We start from the raw sequence: 21,034 nt of genomic DNA on the forward strand, positions 1-21,034 counted from the left end.
TGTACCATTGCACTTCAGCCTGGGCAACAGAGCAAGACTGTCTAAAAAAAAACTGGAAGAGCCAGTGCCCTTACACAAAGGCTGAAATGTAGCCAAATCCTACCAAGAGTTCTGCCCAGGCCTTTCCCGGGCCTAAAAGCAAAATAACGAAGGAATTCTTAACAGGACCCATTCAGAATTAAATAAGTTTTATTGGGGGTCTGAAGAAACCCCAGGCCTCCACAAACAAGTTTATTGGGGGTCTGAAGGAACTCCTTAAACCTCTGTGATTTAATAGGAGACAAGATAAGGGTAATCACCCCAGCACCTGGACCCATTCAGAGTAAGTAAATTTATTGAGGCTCCAGAGGAATGTCTTCAAGACTCAGACCTTAGTTACAGATTAAAAGAAGTTAATCACTTATGTCTTTAGTTGAATGCAAACTTACACATAGACATATAGCTTAGAAGATAAATAAACTACGGAAAAACTTTGTAATTTTGAGTTGGTCTGGCGATAATTTCCAGGCCTTCTACCTGTAACTGGTTACAGAAATAAAAACTCCCATCTCTCCCAGTTCATCTGCATCTCGTTATTGGGCCACGAGAGTAAGCAGCCTGACCCTCAGTTTGGTCTGGGAACAGGAGCAGAAAACTGGCACCAAAGAAAAAGTCTTGCAAAGTTCAAAACAACAAATGTTTCATTTCTATCCTGTTCACCTTGCAAAGCAATGATAAGAGTTGGGAGTAGGACAAAACCAAAACAAAATGTGCGGCCTCCCAAGGAATTCCAAGTATGCATAAAAATTGCAGGGCATGCAATCCCTCTAGATTTCACATACTCTAGGGATATTATAATTAATTTTCTTACAACTCCATCTAGAACACATTGAGAGGCTGGTTTCCGAGGATCCAGAGAAATTCCTGTCTCTGAAAGAAGTTCTTGAGAACCAGTATTTATTCCAGTTTCACGCTCAATACGAGACTGTAGTGAATGAAGACTTTCATCAGGTGGTAACAGAAAAGAAATTATCTTTGCAGAAGTCATATTTAGGATGTGTACTATCTGTATAAATAAGAAAAAAAGGTAAAGTTATTGATCATTTGTTACATAAAAGATTCGCTGCCAGATACTAAAAGGTGAATATGGGCAAAAGGCATTATTTCTACATTAAACAAGGCTCACTCATTCTCCAAAGTGAGATCTCCTTTTATAATTATAAAATGACATTCTGAAAACTGAACAATTTCCTTTTCTACAATAGATGTTAGTTCCAACAATAAAATTTCAAAGTTAAGAAATTTTCAAAATTAAGAAAATTTCAAAATTAAGAAAAATCCCAATTTGAAAGAACAGTTATTTATTTTGAAAAAAACATTATCATAGACCGAAAAGGAAACATTCCAATTCATGAAGTGCCTAACAGAAGACAACCACAGGCGTAAACCACTTTCACATAACATCCCCAATAATTAGATCTTTTAATCTCCATTTTAAACAAAGAAAGAAACCAGAGTTCTAAGTTAAATAACTTGTTAGGGATCACACAGCTAATAACTGGTAGAGCTTGGATCTTAACTCTTTTTGTGTCTGGCTACTTCGTGCTGCCTTAAGAAATCATCTGATAGAAGAACTAGGTCTCTCTTTAAACAGGAAAAAGCATTGTTATGTGTGGTGAGTTACCTTTTTATAAGACAACCTAATCCCAGAGCAGCAACCTGCCTAAGGGCCCCAAATCAAGTAAGAACAGTTTTATCACTCTCACCTAAAGCCCCAGTAAAAGTAGCCTGATACAGGCCAAGTGAGTGTGAGGCTGAGTCAGGTGGGGCTCTGTCTCCACCTGTCAGCGCGGACAGCCACAGAGCTGGACTTCAGTCTTTTGAAAAGAACATGATTTTAAATTCTTTTCCTTCCAGTATCCTTAGAAAAGCCATACGAAATTAATGCCTACATTTCTCCATGCCTTACATTGACTAGTATATGCAAATGATTAAAATTCTCTCTGCTTAAAATCCTTACTACAAAGGTAAAGCATTAATCCAAGGCCACTATTATTTTTTTCCCTTTAAAACACAAATCTGAATTGATGTTTTCAAAGACACAAAACTACAGACAATAGTACAATAAGCCCCCTCCCAACCCTGTGAATGACTCACCTAGTTTCAACCATCATTTACATAGAGCCTATCTTGTTTCATCTGTCATAGCCCCCTCTCCTGATTTATTGCTTTATCTTTTACATATTTTATTTTGTGACAATTTAATTCTTTTGACATATAAAAATGTTATATATTTGAGTTATACAACTTGATGTTTTGATATACATTGTGAAATTATCACATTTCAGCTAATTAATATATCTGTCACCTCTTCATAGTTGTCATTTTTGTATCTTTTTTTTCTTTTGCTGCCATAATTTTTGGACCTTTTGATCAACATCTCTACATACACCCCCGCACCCCTATCCCTGCAACCCCTGACAACGATGATGCTACTGTCTGCTTCTATTAAGTTTAACTATTATAGATTCCACATGTAAGTGAGATCACACAGTATTTCTCTTTCTGTGTCTTGCTTATTTTACTTAGCATGTCCTCCAGGTTCATCCACATTGTCCTAAATGGCAGAATTTCCTTCTTTTTCTTAAGGTTGAATACTATTCCACTGTGTATATATACCACTTTTTCCCTATCCATTCATCTGTCAAAGGACATTTAGGCTATTTCCAGATCTTGACTATTGTGAATAATGCTGCAATGAACATGGGAGTGCAAATATTTCTTCACAAGCCTGCTTTAAAATCCTTTGGATATATACCAAGAAATGAGATTGTTGAATCTTACAGTTCTTTTTTTTTTTTCTTTTGAGACAGAGTCTTGCTGTGTCACGCAGGCTGATGTGCAGTGGCATGATCTCAGCTCACTACAACTTCCACCTCCTGGATTTAAGCAATTATCCTGCCTCAGCCTACAGAGTAGCTGGGATTACAGATGTGCACCACCATGCCCAGCTAATTTTTGTAATTTTAGTTGAGATGGGGTTTCTGCATGTTGCCCAGTCTGGTCTCGAACTCCTGGCCTCATGTGATCCACCTGTCTCAACCTCCCAAAGTGCTGGGATTACAGGCATGAGCCACCATGCCCGGCCGGTAGTTCTATTTTTAATTTTGAGGAACCTTTGTACTGTTTCCCACAATAGCTGTAATAATTTACATTCCCACCAACAGTGTACAAGGTATTTCTTTTCTCCCACATCCTCACTAACGCTTATCTTTTTTCTTTTGGATAATAGCCATCTCAACAGGTGGGGGGTGATACCTTAGTGTGGTTTTGATTTGCATCACCCTGATGCTAAGAGTTGTTGAGCACCTTTTCATATGTTTGTTGGCCATCTGAATTTCTTCTTTTGAGAAGTGTCTAATTCAGGTCCTTTGCACATTTTTAAACTGGGTTATTTACATTTTTGGTATTGAGTTGCATGAGTTTCTTATAAATTTAGGATATTAATTTCTTATTGGATGTATGGTATGCAAATATCTTTTCCCAATCCATGGGCTGCTTTTTCATTTTGTTGATTATTTCCTTTACTGTACACTTTTTAGTTTGAAGGCCCACTATTATTTCCACTTACAAATCCTAACACAGATGCCCAAGTAAGTGGTGCTACAGAAATACTAAACTGAGGCTGGGCGTGGTGGCTCACGCCTGTAATCCTAGCACTTTGAGATTACAAGACAGGTAGATCACTTAAGGTCAGGAGTTCAAGACCAGCCTGGCCAACATGGTGAAACCTTGTCTCTACTAAAAATACAAAAATTAGCTGGGCTTGGTGGCACAACGCCTATAATCCCAGCTACTTGGAAGGCTGAGGCAGGAGAATTGCCTGAACCTGGGAGATCAAGGCTGCAGTGAGCCGAGATCGCACCACTGCACTGCAGGCGACAGAGTAAGACTCTGTCTCAAAAAAAAAAAAAAAGAAGAAAAAGAAAGAAAAAAGAAAGGGATACTGAATATTCCCAACACAGAGAAATTATGTTTTAGCTGACGGATATGCTAATTACCCTAATCTGATCACTACACAGTATATGTATTGAAACATCACTATTTACCCCATTAATATGTACAATTATTTGTCAATTTCAAAAATTAGGCTGGGCGCGGTGGCTCACACCTGTAATCCCAGCCCTTTGGGAGGCCAAGACAGGTAGATCACTTGAGGACAGGAGTTCGAGACCATCCTGGCCAACATGGCGAAACCCTGTCTCTACTAAAAACACACAAAAAAATTAGTCGGCCATGATGGTGCACACCTGTAATTCCAACTACGCAGGAGGCTGAGGCACAAGAGAATCACTTGAGTCTGGGAGGTGAAAGTTGCAGTGAGCAGAGATTGCACCATGGTACTCTAGCCTGGGTGATAGAACAAGACTCTTATCTCAAAAAAAACAAACAAACAAAAAAAAAAAACAAACTTAAAAGCGTATTAACAATTTTGTTTGTTTGTTTTTGAGACAGAGTCTCTCTCTGTCACCCAGGCTGGAGTGCAGTGGTGCAATCTCGGCTCAATGCAGCCTCCACCTCCCAGGTTCAAGCAACTCTCCTGCCTCAGCCTCCCGAGTAGCTGGGAGTACAGGCATGCACCACCAACCCTGGCTAATTTTTGTATTTTTAGTAGAGATGGGGTTTCACCATGTTGGCCAGGCTGGTCTCGAACTCCAGATCTCAAGTGATCCGCCTGCCTCCACCTCCCAAAGTGCTGGGATTACAAGCATAAGCCACCACACCTGTATTAACAAAATTTTAAAAAAGAAATACCAAACTGTTTTTATAACCTGAAGCTGATCCTTTTCATGTGAATTCCAAATGTCATAACACGATTGCCAGTATTTATCTTATTAAGAGACTTTTCTTTAATATAAATCTTTATGTTTAAAAGGGGAGTAGGGAAATCTTCAAAACTGATACAGATTTGCAATACAATTATACTACCTGAGACTTTCCATGCCTTCACAATTTAGGCAGATTTCACACTATGACAGCTGCCATTTATAGCAATAGCAGAAAATCCTATAATGGACATCTACTTTTACACAGGATATTAGAGTATGTCATCATGGCATCCCACTACCAAAGCTCCAGGCCAGAAGGACGCAAAAGAAAGAAAAGGAAATACAACCTGAATTTATCTTTTTGCTCACTGTAATATTTAATGAGTACCTACTATTGGTAGGTACATACTATTAAGTGTGTTGTGGTGGTAGTAGTGTGTATACAAACTTGAGTACCTTATGATCCTTGCCCTCCATACAGTTAGAGTCAAACAGAAGATATTAAGATATACTAAGAGAACTAAAGTACCAGGCAAAATGTGATAGGTGTTATAATCAGCGTAAAGTATCATACACTTGGCAGTAGGAAGTGGGCACTTCATAAAGGAGGCACTACTTGAGCTAAACTTTGAAATGAAAGAAAGACTGAAATGGGAAAACACTGAAAGGAGTTCCTTTAGCAGAAAACAAGGTGAGCAGAAGCAGAAAAGTAGAAAGGGATGGGCATAATCAGAGAATATAATTAATCCAGTTCAAATGTACCTAAAATGATGGCCTCTCAGGGCGTTAGTAAGACATAAGTCCGGGAGTGTAAGCTGATATGAAACCAAGATAGGTTTTGAGTACCAATGAAAGGGTCTGGACTTTATTTAATAAGTGAAAGAGAACTATGCAAGTCTTTCTAAATTGAGAACCTAGCAAGCTCAAAATTGTTAAGATATTCAAAAGATAAATTTGATAAAACAATTGAATATATCGATTGAAGAGAAAGGAAGAGTCAACACAGCCAAAGTTTCCCACCTGGGTAACTGGAAAGGTGACAGTGCAAATAAGAAGTGTAGGAAATCTATAGAGGTAGATTTAATGGGGCCTGGTGCGGTGGCTCACGCCTGTAATCCCAGCACTTTGGAAGGCCGAGGTGGGCAGATCACCTGAGGTCAGGGTGTCAAGACCAGCCTGGCCAACATGGTGAAACCCCATCTCTACTAAAAATATAAAAATTAGCCGGACATGGTGGCAGGCACCTGTAATTCCAGCTACTCGGGAGGCTGAAGCACGAGAATCACTTGAACCCAGGAGGTGTAGGTTTCAGTGAGTTGAGATCATGAGACAGAGTGAGGCTCCATCTCAAAAACAAAAAAAAGTAGATTTAATGGATAGAACAAATACGTTCAGTTTTTAATAAATTAAGTTGTAAGTGCCAGTGAAACAGCCAGGTAGTTATACAGTTATACAGCAGTTACAAGTCCTTGGCAGAAAAGTCACAGCTACGGAGATAAATAACTTTAGGAGTTAGCCATATGTAGTTTATAGGAAAAGCTATATAGTTGAAGAGACTGCCTAATAAAAGAAAGGAAATGTAATAGAAAAAGAGAGAACCAAGAAGAGACTCAGAATATAGTTACATTTAGGGGCATGAAAGAGGAGGCAAAAAAAAAATAATTAAATGCTACTGTTTCATCATTATTTTTAGTGGTAGGTTCAGTACACTTTTTTCAACTCTTCTACATATCTAAAGGTTTTCATAATAAACAGTTGGAAAATATGCATACAATCAGACTTGCTAAGCTATTTTTTCAAAAGGGAAATATTTCAGTAACTGTTTTGTTGCTTCCTTTTTTAAGTGAAAATCAAACAGACATCATTCCTTTCTTGTACAATATATATAAACATTTTGGGAAAATGTCCTACAGTAACACCAAGCTGTTTTGCAGTTCATGCTTCTGTACTTTTGCTTATGATGCTCTGCTGCCTATAAATCTCTCCCGCCCTCACCCTTTCCCTAAAAACTCTCATTCTTCAAAATTCAGTCCTATTATCATGTCTAACAAGCATCCTTGAAGCTTCTTGAACTACTATAACTAGTACCTTATACATACCTTATTCTGCATAACCTCATAATAATATTGATGCTTTGAGGAAGATATTACTGTCCTTGAGATAGAGAGACATTTGCTCAGGTTCACAGATAGGTAAATAGTGGTGCTGCAAACTGAATTAAAGTCGGTAAACTATAAACTCCATAATGTGGACTCTTTCCCCGTGCCCTATAACAAGAGGCTCACAGATGCCCTTCAAAGCAGAAACGATGCTATGATTCCTATGACAAGTATGAAACAAATGCGAGATGTGGTTCATTCACAACCGAAATGTTTCAGAGGCAACATAGAACTAAAGCCCTGCTTTCCTAACACACTGAGGGATAATTTATTCTTTGGCACAGTAGAAGGAAACCAAATCAAGAAGAAGCCAGGTATCTTTTCAGTGTTAGCCAAGAATGACATCCATATGGCCTCAAGTTTCTATTTAATAAAGTATGCCAAGGTCGGGCACGGTAGCCCACATCTGTAATCTCAGCTTATTACTTATTATTTGGGAAGTCGAGGTAGGAGGATTACTTGAGGCCAGGAGTTCAAAAACAACCTGGTCAACGCAGTGAGACGCCATTTCTACCAAAAATTTAAAATTAGGCAGGAGAGGTGGCGCACACCTGTAGTTCCATTTACTCTGGAGGCTGAAGCAGGAGAATCACTTGAGCTCAGGAGTTCCAGACTAAAGTGAGCTATCTCACCATGTACTCCAACATTACATGATTATAATTTCTCATTTCAATTTTAGAAACCTGTATACTACAAACAATCAATACAAATGTAAAGACTATTGATGAGAGTTGTTTCTGGGTACACTGCATAATAGAAGTATCTATAGCTCTCATTCATATCAATAAATAATTTACTAAGAACCTGATACATGCCCTGCTCTGTACAGAATGCCATGGTTAGGAAGGGTAGGGTGGGTGATTGTTAATAAAAGAAGTAAAAAATCCCAACATTGAAGAAGACAACAATCTATATGAAGATGCATGAATGGAAGATGAGAAAGAGAATATAGCCTTTAAATGACAAATTTTGTGGCAGAGACCATTTAAAGAAAAGCTCTTGAAGATATGCCAGTGTAGGTGAGACGATACACAGAAATGGATATCATACCTGGCAGAAGGATAGCATCTGTAAAGCACAAAGGTAGATAACGGGTTTGAGGCATAAGGAGCAGTGACAAGCTGGTCTTGTATGAGGTAAAGGTTAAGAGAAGCAGGTACAAGGCAAAACTTGTTTAGGGAAAGCCCCCCAGAAAAGCAAGCAGATCAGTTTACACTCGACTTGTTAAAAAAAAAAAAAAAAAAAGAACTATGTTAGTTTCTTGGGCAGAAGAATAAAAAAGCATTTTCAGAAGATGAGATAGGTAGTACATATTGAATGAACTATAGGTTAGGGAGTAAGTGCAGAGCCATGAAAGGCAGATAGGAACCTTCCTTACCAAATCAAATCCAGTATGACTAGACATAAATGAATCCAGGATAATGGCAACAACATGGGAAAAGGTAAATAAAAAAGTTGCTTCAACGGAGTAATTAACAAAGACTACAGAAAAGCAAACTGAGATAGCTTGCTAAATAAATTTTCAAAAAAATCATTTCTAAGAATATAATTTTCTTTTTCAAACAAGCATCAGGGCTGGACGCAATGGCTCACACCTGTAATCCCACTTTGGGAGGTGGAGGCGGGCGGATCACCTGAGGTCAGGAGTGCGAGACCAGCCTGGACAACGTAGTGAAACCCTATCTCTACTAAAAACACAAAAATTAGCTGGGTGTGGTGGTGCGCACCTATAGTCCCAACTACTCGGGAGGCTGAGGCAAGAGAATCACTTGAACCTGGGAGGTGCAGGTTGCAGTGAGCTGAAAACGTGCCACTGCACTCCAGCCTAGGTGACAGAGTGAGACCCTGTCTCAAAATAAATAAATAAATAAGCAACAGGAAAAGATTATTAAACTGTATTTATGCTAATTTTCCAAATAAACTTGTTACTTTCAATGATGGTCTTATGCAGTAGACCCATTAAGACTAACCTTCAAATTCAAAATGTGATCCATTAATACAAAACATCTTGGCTGCTTCAAAGTAAGGTCAACAGGTCCTCCTCTCTGCTGAGGGTCCCAATTCAACATCAACTGTAGCCAGTTTTCCATGGGTTCTACTATTAAACTAGAAAACATACAAAATAGGGTGAAAATCAAATCATTATGTTCCAATTTCCCTTTATACTGTTAGGTAATTTTGCAGGTTGTCCATTTTCTTTCCCACATCACTTATCTGTACCATTTCATAACTTACTTTCAAATTCATGAAATGAAAGGGGACAAACTTTTTTCATCAAAAACTACTCAAAACTCCACGTTAGTTACTGACAACTCTGACGGATGAGTCCAAATCCATTCTGCAAATAACCCATTTACTTTATTATCCTAAGAGCCTTCTTAGGACATATGTCAATCAGTTAAATGGCAATTCTTGTTTCCACTAGACCTGTGCTGTCCAAAATGGTAGCCACTAGTCCCAAGTAGCTACTTATATTTACTATTTATTCAAAATTCGTTCTCTAGCCAAACTAGCTACCTGTCAAGTAGTCAATAACCTCATGTGGCCAACAGAAATATAGAAGGTTTCTACATCATCACAGAAAGTTCTACTGGATAATGCAACTTGAAACAGACAACTACTCTCCTGTTCCTTTACAACCCTGGAGAAACTGAGGCAAACTTCCTTAACTAAAATATACTTACCTACAAAGGCTATTTGGTTGAGGTAAATGGCTACTAAACCGAACTTCTCCTGACATCTCTTCACATGCAAATATACACTTTGGATCCTTCTTCTTAATCTTCTCATGCCTATAAAATCAAAAGCTACTTCAGTTGACAAAGTGATTCTCACAAATTAAGATTTCTTGCCATTTAATTATTTAATTGTATATTTCAAAGACAACTAAACAATTAAAGAAAGAAAAAAAAAAGACAAATGAAAAAATTTCCATTCCCATTAAGCATGCCCAAGTTCTCATCCATTTCTTACCAGGTAAATGGTTGCAGATGATGCAAAAAAGGCCTATATCCAGCAATACATTCAAATACCATGGTCCCAAAGCTCCAATAATCAACAGTGGCTGTGTAAGGCTTATTCTCAAAGAGCTCTGGGGCCTTCAAAAGAGAAAATGCTTTAAACACCAACACTGTATGGGAAAAGCTACTTTATTTTTGACCTACTATATTCATGATCTTCAGAAATAAGAGAATCCTATACACACTTAAATTCAAAGAAACAATACAGGTCTCACCAGATACTGCAGTGTTCCCACAAAAGATGTACACAGACTTCCTTGATCAACATCTTTGGCATATCCCAGATCAATTATTTTATGTATTATCTGCAAAATAATAAGACAGATTAAGTATTAAATGGTAGAGAAATTTAAAAAGGAAAGACAACAATATCCTTATAAGGCTGTAGACAGGGTAGTGGTGAGGACCTTGGGCTCTGTAATAACACAAAAATATTTCAAGTCTGAGTGCCACCACTTAACTAGGTGTGTGATCTATCAAGTTATTTAACCTCTCTCAGTAATCTAATTGGATGACTAACAGTCCCTGCTTCACAGAATTGTTATTAGGATCCAAAGAAATAACGAAAGTAAAGAAGGTAACACAGTGCTTGGTACATGGTAAAAATTGAATACAGGTGGGCTATTAATTTTTATTTTACTATATTCAAAATAAGCTCGATCCATTAAACTGGAAAGTAAAGGCAAGGGTGACTTCCAAACTTGAAGAAGCATCATACCCCCTTAGAGTAGATTAAATGTGAGTAAATACTTAGATCTAACTTCAGGAATGTCCTGACGTCTTTGGATTAAAAAAAAAAAAAGCAGAGATATTTGGTGCCAAGCATACGTGAAAGGTTCCTAAGAGAAGAAGCAGCACCAAGGTTCCAACACCTCCAAGAGGCCAACAACTATCTTCACTAACTAAAGAGACGGCACATACAACTCAACACAAGGTTCAGACTCTTGACCTTTAAGTCTTTATTGGAATGAAATTTGGATGCTGGAAACAAGAAAACTGCTTAAGTTACTAATGAAACGAACATTTTAAGAGTCAATTCACAATTTCTGGTTCTTCTCCAGATGACTCATTTAAATTGGGGGAAGGAAAATAAGTTTTAAAAATATATATACTTTCTTTTTTTTCTTAAAGTGGACCCAGGATGTGTATGTATGTGTTTTAGATGTGCTTCATAAGAATAAAATAATAAGTGTTAACATATTATGTATTCACGGCCTGTATCTTTGCTAGATACTATGCTGGAAAAACAGACTTGAACGAGACAGGTGAAGTCTAGGAGCTGGGTTAAGTATGAAAAATGAAAAAAAAGAAAAAGAAAAAAAAAACAGGTGCTGTTCCTTCTCTGATGGAACCACTGTTTAGCAGAAGGGACAAAAAAACTAAACACAAAACTACAGTTCAGTGTGGTGAGGTCTGAAATGGAAAAAGTAAAGACTGTTATGGGCATACAGCAAAGACACCACAGCTCAAGGACTAACTGTATCAGAAAGACTATATTCAATAGGCATGAAACATTACTTCAGGTTTCACCTACCTTTCCACCAACATCCTGAAGAACTATGTTTTCCGGTTTTAGATCTCGATGTATAATTTTGTTTTCATGCAAATATCGAATCCCAGACCCTAAATGAAGTTTAAAATATACTTTGAAGTAACAGAAAGCATTGAGTTAAAAGAAAAATTCACCTCACATTTTGTGCAAATCTGCTCTGATGCTCAAGTTTATATGGATCATCGTTAACTACACAACTAATACTACAGTAGTTCAGGTTTTCTTCACAGAAAAAAAGTAACATTAAACAAATACTACAAAATTATACTATATGTTCATTTAACTCATTAGAATTAACATCAAATAGAAATGCAACAAGCAATTGGGAAAATCCCTGAAACTCTTATAAGCCTCTTTCTCCTACCTAAATCACCCATTTCAATTGGACTTTAGCCCTCATGACCTTGGAAAAGAGGCAAAACCAAAATCTATGGGGAAACAAATTTTTGGTTTTTGAGGTTCCTCCAAAAGGTTAGGTACTGGTTATTTTAGGAATTTTTCTGGAGTCATTCTGATTAAGCAGAGATTTTTCACCCTGAAGAATTGACTTGGCCAGGCGCGGTGACTCACGCTTGTAATCCCAGCACTTTAGGAGGCCAAGGCAGGCGGATCATGAGGTCAGGAGTTTGAGACCAGCCTGGCCAACACAATGAAACCCCGTCTCTATTAAAAATACAAAAATTAGCCAAGTGTGGTGGCGGGCACCTGTAACCCCAGCTACTCGGGATGCTGAGGCAGGAGAATCGCTTGAACCTGGGAGGCAGAGGTTGCAGTGAGCTGAGATCGCACCACTGCACTCCAGCCTGGGCAACAGAGCTAGACTCCGTCTCAAAGCAAACAAACAAACAAAAAAGAGTTGACTTGAGGACCCATCCCTCAAGGAGATGCAATTCCACTGTAAACAAAATTACTATGTCAATGGTTGGGGGGGAGTGAAATTGAGTAAGATCATTTCACATGATTTTTTTGTCAGCTATCGGAACATCTATTAGACAAAAAAAGGACTCTTAGCCACAAATAAATAATAAAATATCCTAGTTTCTTTTTGTGCATGTGTGACAAAGTCTCACTCTGTTGCCCAAGCTGGAGTGCAGTGGTGCAATCTTGGCTCACTGCAACCTCTACCTCCTGGGTTCAAGCGATTCTCCTGCCTCAGCCTCCCGAGTAGCTGGGACTACAGGCATGCGGCATTGTGCCCAGCTAATTTTTGTATTTTTAGTAGAGATGGGGTTTCACTATGTTGGCCAGGCTGGTCTTGAACTCTTGACCTCGTGATCTGCTTACCTCGGCCTCCCAAAGTGCTGGGATTATAGGTGTGAGCCACTGCACCTAGCCAAAATATCCTAGTTTTAATTTAGCATCAACAGTAATAGATTTTTATAACTTCTTATAGATGTTGAAATTCTATAGACTTTGTACAGTGTATCAACAATTCTCCTGAATTCCCAAAAAGACCAAAGGGACATTACATTACAATGGTATTTTAATACTGATACGTACCTATATCACTTAGTAAAGAAAGTATCTGGCTTTCTTTAAGTCCACAACAATTTTCTGGTTTGTTGAGCAGCTAAAAAAAGAAAGAATTCTAAAAATCTGTTCTGCAAATTGCTGGGCTGCAATAGTGACCACACATTAATTACTATACTCTAAAAGAATATTCAAATGAGAAAATAATTCATAATAAAATACAAGGGAATAAAATTACCAAATCCATACTGAGGGCATGTAAATTTCATGATAAGGCTCATAAAAGTAAAAAGAGGCAAAAAGCATTTGAAACTGGAAAAGGCTGACAAATCTCACGGATATATATAAAAATGGTCATATGGGCACACTTAAAATTAGGTAGAAAAAAAAGATTGCAATACAGAAAACAACTTTTTATAAGCACCTTAACCACTGAAATTTTCATCTAACACCATTGCTATAGTCCCATCAAACAGCAACAACAAAAATGCATTTTCTAATTCAGGAGTCAACAAACATTTTCTGTAAGGAACCATATGGTAAATATTTTAGGTTTTGCAAGTCACATAGTCTCTGTTAAAACTACTCACTTCTGCAGCCATAAGAAAGCAGCCATAGACAATGTGTAAAGAAATGAATGTGGCTGTGTTCCAATAAAACTTTATTTACAAAACAGGAAGCAGATCATAGTTTTTCCGATTCTTATTCTAGTTTATTACATTTAATATGATTCAAACATTACTAAAGTTTGTGATTTACCATCTCTCATCTCAAAACATCCACACTACCTTTCGGAGATCTCCTCCAGAACAGTATTCCATTGCTAGAAGAGGCACATCATGAATCAAAATATTCAGTTCTTCAGGAACATCACAGGCCTTTACAACATTGGCATGGTTCAACCTAATAAGAAAGAAAAACATTACAATAAAAAAAATTATTTCCAATAAAAAGGGACTGGATTTGAAATGCTACTTAATTGTGGGTGGATGAACAGAGGGGGAAAGATCAGTATTATTTATAATATTCTAATTTCTGATTTGTATAATTAAAAATTAGTAATTTTTTAAAAGAAAACACACATAAAAATACCATCACTATTACTACTATTACACTTCTAAGTGCCAAGCAGTAAGCACTTTAAATATATTAACTCAGTTACTTGTCACAATAATCCTATTATAGGTAGATTTATTAATACTTTCACCACACAGGAGAAAATTGAAGCACAAATTGGCTAAGTAACAAGATCACACAGTGAGTAGGTAGTCAACTAAGGATTCAAATCTGGCATTCTAGGCTGGGTGTAGTTGCAACTGTAATCCCAACAATTTGGGAGGCTGAGGTGGGAGGATTGCTTGAGGCCAGGAATTCAAGATCAGCATGGGTAACACAGTGAGACCTCATCTCTACAAAAAATTAAAAATTAGCCGGGTGTGGTGGTGCATGCCTATAGTCCCAGCTACTCCAGAGGCTGAGGTGGGAGGACTGCTTGAGCCCAGGAGTTCAAGTCAAGCCTGGGTAACACAGCAAGACCACATCTCTTTAAAAAAAAAAAAAAAGAAAAAAAGAAAAAGAAGCAAACAGAATTTCCATGTACATGTAGGACCTGATAATTTATACTGTTAAGGTTTCCTGGTGATTCTACCACATAACCAAGTTTGAGAATCAAAATGGAATTAAGCACAGATATTAGAGTCAGAAAGTATTTATTTCAAATCCACACTTTACCAACCACCAGCTATGTGACTCTATAAGCTTCAACTTCCTCATTTACAAAATAATACCTAAATATAAGATTGCTGTGATAACTGGAAGAATGATCTGTAAAGTACTTAGCACACTACCTGTGGAAGTTTTAAAATATGTCTACTTCTCTTTTTAAGAGCTTAACTCTCCTCCCCTTGAATGTAGGCTGTACTTAGTGACTCACTGTAACAAACACAATGTGGTGGAAAAGGATGGAGTCTCACTTCCAAGGAAAGATCATAAAAGATATGTCGGTTTTCATCTTGCTCACTCGTTCACTCTCTCTCTCTCTCTCTCAGATCACTCACTCTTTCTGGGGAAAGCTAGCTTGCATGTCATGAAGACATTCAAGCTTCCCCATGAAGAGGCCAACACGGCGAAGAACTGATGCTTTTGGCCAGCAGTCATATAAGTGAGCATGGAAGCAGATACTCCAGCCCCAGTCAAGCCTTTGGATTACTGCAGCTCCAACCAATATCTTGAGATGTCTCAGGAAAGACTCTAAGCTGGAATCACCCAGCTAAGCCACTCCCAAAATCCTAAGTCACAGAAACTATAAAATACTAAATGTTTGCTATTTTAAGCCACTAAATATTGGCGTAATTTTTTTTTTTTTATTGATTTATTTATGTATTTAGAGACAGAGTCGCCCAGGCTGGAGTGCAGTGGTGTGATCTCAGCTCACCGCAACCTCCGCCTCCCGGGTTCAAGCAATTCTCCTCCCTCGGCCTCCCAAGTAGCTGGGATTACAGGTACCCGCCACCACGCCCGGCTAATTTTTGTATTTTTAGTAGAGATGGGGTTTTGCCATGTTGACCAGGCTGGTTACAAACTCCTGACCTCAGGTGATCCATCCGCCTTGGCCTCCCAAAGTGCTGGGATTATAGGTGTGAGCCACCACGCCCGGCCCTAGCTGACTTTTGTTAACTGAAATGAAATACTTTTTTGATTGTGGTAAAATACACAGGGTATTTTCAGACAGGGTCTTGCTCTTGTCACCCAGGCTGGAGTACAGTGGTATGATCTCAGCTCACTGTAGCCTTGACCTCCTGGGCTCAAGCAATCTTCCCACCTCAGCCTCCCAAGTAACTGGGACTACGGGCATGCACCACCACACCCAGCTAGTTTTTATATTTTTTGTAGAGATGGGGTTTTGCCATGTTGCCCAGGCTGGTCTCGAACTCCTGAGCTCAAGCAATCCACCCACCTCAGCCTCCCAAAGTGTTGGAATTACAGTGTGAGCCAATGTGCCCAGCCTGGCATCAAATACTTTCACAATGTTTTGCTACTATCACTATACTGCACAAAACTGTTTAATTCTGCAAAGGTGAAACTCCGCACCTATTAAAAATTATTCTCTATTTGCTGGTCCCTTCACCCTCTGGCAAACAACATTCTACTGTCTTTCACTGTGAGTTTGACTACTCTAGCTACCACATATAAGTCGAATGACACAGTAATTTTTCTTTTTGTGACTGGCTTATTTCATTTAGCATAATGTCCACAAGATTCATCCATGCTGTGGCATGTGTCAGAGTTTCATTCCTTTTTAAGGCTGCATGATATTCCATTTCATGAATATACCACATTTTGTTTATACATGTCTCTGTTGGTAGATACTGGGTTGCTTTTACCTTTCAGCTATTGTGAATAATAATGTTACGAATATGAGTGTACAAATTACTCTTTAAGTCCCTGCTTTCAATTCATTTTTTTATATACCCAGAAATGGAATTGCTGGATCATATGGTAATTCTATTTTCAATTTTTTAGGAATCACCATACTGTTTTCCGTAACAGCTGCACAATTTTACATTTCCACCAACAGTGTGTAAGTGTCCTAGCTGATTTTAACTAAACCTTCTTAATCCTAATGTGATATTATTATTTGAAATAGAATATATTTAATGAGAGAAAAAAATATATGTTCCCAAAAAGATCCTGAGAAGAGTGGATTCCTGGCCTTTTTCCCCATGATGACATCTGGTTGGGCTGTAGAACCAGGGAAATGTAAGTCAAGAAGTACACTTACTTCTTCATAATCTGGATTTCATGGCACCATCGTTCTCTGTTTTTGGTACTTAGCTCTAGGCGACAAGACTTAATTGCTATTTTGAGATCAAGTTCCTGCCAAAATAGAAAATCAACAGAAAAAAAAAAAATTAGGTTCTTGTGCAGATTTATTTGCTACCAAAGAAATAACCTAAGAAAACAAAACTTTTTAGCTTTACTAATTAAATATATTTATCCACAGCTCTCTTGAGGCAATGTTTTTTAAAAGATAAACCATGAGACTATTACACCAATGCTTTAAAACTGACCTTCAAAGACACAACAGCATACAAGGGAAAAGTGACTGAAACTGATTTTATAACAGGTCTTTTCGGAACTCTCTCTCATATATAATGGTAGAAAAAAAAAAGATCCTGTCTCCTCAGCAAACCCCTTTCAGAGCTTAATCAAGACAAGTAATACGGGCCCCAGCTTCTAGCATAACTAAAATGAAGAAGGTAATTCAGGGCTTCCTGGACTCCAAACAGCAAGAGAAAGTTTTAATATAACCAAGCCTAAAGCAAAAAACTCCAGTCCTAATGTATGCATTTCAAATGACATGAAAGAAAAAAATCCTACCAATGAGTGTACTTCTGCTTCCATAGCTACATAATGAACCTAACATCTCTTGCCTGTGACTAGTAATTTAGCCAATTCTGACTGAAATTAAACCCATTCTGATGCACATTACAGGAAACAGCCAGACCCCATCATATTCTGGCAACATTAATAATGCAGCTCAGAAACAGCAGTCAGGGCTAAACAGGCTACACTATGTTTCTGATATCATGAGGAGAGTTCAAAAGAATTTCCAACATATGTAATCTCTGACATAAACCAGAGTTGTAATAAAAAGGCTCTGTATGAATACAGAGAGAAGAGCCCAGGGGCCAGGACAGAAAAAATATATTATAGGTGGGGAAGCAAGACATAGCTTGGATAGGGTAGTGTGAATTGGAGGGTGACAGGAAAAAAGAAGCTAGAGATAGGATGATACTTGGTGCATAGAGAAGAAGGAAGCTAGGATAGACTACATGCTAGCCTACCCACAGTTCTCACTCCCTTCAATCTTCCTTTTGTTATGAGCAGTTGACCAGTTATATCTATGTCCCATGCAGGCCTTTACCACCATGGAGATGAGAATCAGGCACAACCATGAACAACACTGAGCCCTGAAAGCTCATGTTAATGGAGCAATAAGTTATCTATTTCAAAAATCCCACTTTGTAAGATCCTTCAACTCTTTATATTTCATCCACCCTGTGAAATTCTACCTTTTCACAAAGAATGTTCTATGGGAAGTTTATAAATGTACAACAACAACAAAAAAGTTATGTGTTTAAAAAGTCGGAATATGCTGGAGATAGGGTGATGGCTGTACGTCAATGTACTTAATGCCACCTAACTGTACACTTAAAAATAAAGTGATAAATGTTGTGTTATGTATACTTTACCATAATAAAACAAAAAGTGATTAATTCATCCATCCCCACCCAGGGACCAAGAAAAGAAGTCACAGAAGCTGCCAGCATGCATCCTTTTTCCTTATGACCAGGCTGATAGGCAGGCTTAGGTAACACAGGCAACATGCCACTGGAAGCACTTGGCTCCCACTTTTTTTTTTTTTTTTTAGTGTGTTATGTTCCCTCTGATGGTGAGAATTATTAAATTTACTACTCATCCTGCTATCACAGGACTTAATGCCTTAGTCCTTCACCTTCCATTCTCTTTCTCCAGGATTTTCTCCTATGCCCTATCTAGAAACCTGGTTCACAAAACTTCCTCAGTTCTATCAGTTTCAGTTGTCATTCTAATTACCCTAAACATGCCTATTTCCCCAAGGTAGACTCCTTATCTCCCCTTTCTCCCACCCCAAATTATGAGCTTTCTCACTACACCCATGTTCCTTTAGATAACAAATTATTACTTTTCCTCTTGAATTCACTTCTTTATTCACAAGCCAAGCCCAGGCATTTTAGTAAAATCTTACCTGTTCATCTTGTCCCGTATGTTGTTCCACTCAAATTTATCCTTTACAAAACCATTTTCCTAGAACAACACTTTTTACCTTGACATTTCCTTAAGGCCAATTAATGAGGAGCATTATGATCATAGCAGCAACAACAACAAAAGTAGCAGCAGGTGCTAACAGTTGAGGGCTTTCATGGGTCAGGTACTGTATTTAGCTTTACACACATTACTATTTTATTTAACTCTCAAACCCACGATGAACGTAATTATTATACTATACTTACTTTACAGGCAACAAAACAAAGCCTATATTACAGGAATTATTAGTCCAGGGTCTATTTACCTAAAATGTCCTTCAGGAAAGGACAATGCATGGCAATGCATGGTTGTGTGGATGTGCATCTGTGCATTTTTCTGGGGAAAGGGTTCATAGCTTTTATTGGTATATCAAAAAATACATGTCCCAGGCCTGGCGCGGTGGCTCACGCCTATAATCTCTGCACTTTGGGAGCCTGAGACAGGTGGATCACCTGAGGTCAGGAGTTTGAGACCAGCCTGGCCAACACTGTGAAACCCCGTCTCTACTAAAAATACAAAAAAATTAGCCGGGCACGGTGGCGGGCGCCTGTAATCCCAGCTACTCAGGAGGCTGAGGCAGGAGAATCGCTTGAACTCGGGAGGAGGAGGCTGCAGTGAGCTGAGATCGCGCCCTGCATTCCAGCCTGGGCGACAGAGTGAGACTCCGTCTCAAAAACAAAAACAAACAAACAAGACCCAAATATAATTTTTTAACTGCTGCTACAATGGTTAAACATTCTCTATTAAATCAAAGTAAAATTCTTGAGTCTGATGTTAACTGTCCTCCACCTACTAGAGCGCCCCCCATCTCCATCTACTAATATCGCCTTCCGTTTGAAGCCATGATCTGCACCAACTTATTCTTATACTGTCCCGACCTGGAATACGTCCCCAATTCCAAAGCCCATCCATCCTTCCAAAGGCTTAACTCTGGACCCATCATGAAGCCTTCCTTGTCTACTCCAGTCCCCACTGATACCACACGGCCTCCAAGCGCGCGCGCGCGCACACACACACACACACACACACACACACACGGACGCACACATTCCAAAAGGCAGTCCCCTTCAGCCCTCTTCTCACACATTCGTGCTCCTACATACACACTGTGACGTGCATCTGCCTCACACACCCTGACGCTCTACATTCACAGGGACACACACGCACTGTCACACTCACTAAACACCTGGTCACAGCCTGACAGTCATACCCAAGTTCCCCGCAACAGCTCTATCTATGCTCAGTACCTCAGATGCAACTTTGGACACACAGGCATAGTATCTTTCTCTCTAATACACACACACAAGCCCACTGGCCCACAAATACTGCCCAAGGTCCCACCAACCATCTATCCCACACTGTCAGCCCTGTGTTCCACAGACGCTCAAACCCACCGCCGCTCCCTCTCACGCCCCGCCTCACCCGATGCTGGTACAGACAGACGTTCCCGAAGCCGCCGGTGCCCAGCCGCTCCCGCATCTCCCAGGGCCCGCCCGCGCCCGGCCGCAGCCCCGGGGGCCGCTCCATGGGGCGGGAGGGCAAGCGGCCTCAGGCTCCACCGTTGTTCCAAGGCCGGTTCCGGGCCGCCGATGCTCGCGCGTCTTTGTTCTCGCGAGAATGAATGCGTCACTTCCGGTAACCGCTGCGAGAAGGGCCCTTCCCTAAGTTCTCCCAGGGCGCTGCTGGAGCCCTGCCGGCTAAGGGATGGGGAAACAAACAGGTACTCGGTCCGCTCTTTAAGTCCCCTACGTATTTTCCGGGAGGGCTGAACGGAACCACAATGTTTTTGTAGTCTTGGAAAACATAAGATCTCTCCAAAGCCCACATTCCCGTCAAATCCACTTTTCAAAGCAGTCCAGTCTCTCCTGTATTAACTTTTTTTTTTTTTTTTAATTAAGATGGGGTCTCGCTGCGTTGCCCAGGCTGGAGTGCAATGGCACGATCACGGCTCACTGCAGCCTCGACCTCCCGGAATTAAGCGATCTTCTCACTTCCCGAGTAGTTGGGATTGCAGGCGCGCACCAACTCGCTGGGCTAATTTTTTTTTTTAATTTTTTGTAGAGACATGGTCTTGCTACGTTGCCCAGGCTGGTCCCGAACTCCTGGCCTCAAGTAGTCCTCCCACCTCGGCATACCAAAGTGCTGGGATTATAGACGTGAGCCACCGCGCCCGGC

At 39.4% G+C, this 21,034-nt stretch overlaps 1 protein-coding gene across 3 annotated transcripts in view; it reads right to left on the reverse strand.

Moving 5' to 3' along the window:
- Positions 1–20,477, reverse strand: part of CHUK (component of inhibitor of nuclear factor kappa B kinase complex) — a 40,838-nt gene extending 20,361 nt beyond the window's left edge. For 2 of the 3 annotated variants that reach the window (XM_054436893.2, XM_063670145.1), the window contains exons 1-10: positions 20,282–20,464; positions 16,791–16,885; positions 13,798–13,912; positions 13,040–13,109; positions 11,522–11,610; positions 10,203–10,292; positions 9,941–10,065; positions 9,652–9,759; positions 8,938–9,073; positions 851–1,045 (exon numbers count right to left, since the gene is read on the reverse strand). In XM_054436893.2, coding sequence (XP_054292868.1) covers positions 851–1,045; positions 8,938–9,073; positions 9,652–9,759; positions 9,941–10,065; positions 10,203–10,292; positions 11,522–11,610; positions 13,040–13,109; positions 13,798–13,912; positions 16,791–16,885; positions 20,282–20,386 — 1,128 coding nt within the window. In that variant the 5' untranslated portion in view covers positions 20,387–20,464. Of the gene's footprint in view, positions 1–850; positions 1,046–8,937; positions 9,074–9,651; positions 9,760–9,940; positions 10,066–10,202; positions 10,293–11,521; positions 11,611–13,039; positions 13,110–13,797; positions 13,913–16,790; positions 16,886–20,281 lie in introns of all 3 variants that reach the window. The other variant, XM_054436891.2, reaches the window with a different exon arrangement.
- Positions 20,478–21,034: the final 557 nt, after the last annotated feature.

This window comes from Pongo pygmaeus, chromosome 8, assembly GCF_028885625.2.
Source record: "Pongo pygmaeus isolate AG05252 chromosome 8, NHGRI_mPonPyg2-v2.0_pri, whole genome shotgun sequence".
Taxonomy (NCBI): Eukaryota; Metazoa; Chordata; class Mammalia; order Primates; family Hominidae; genus Pongo; species Pongo pygmaeus.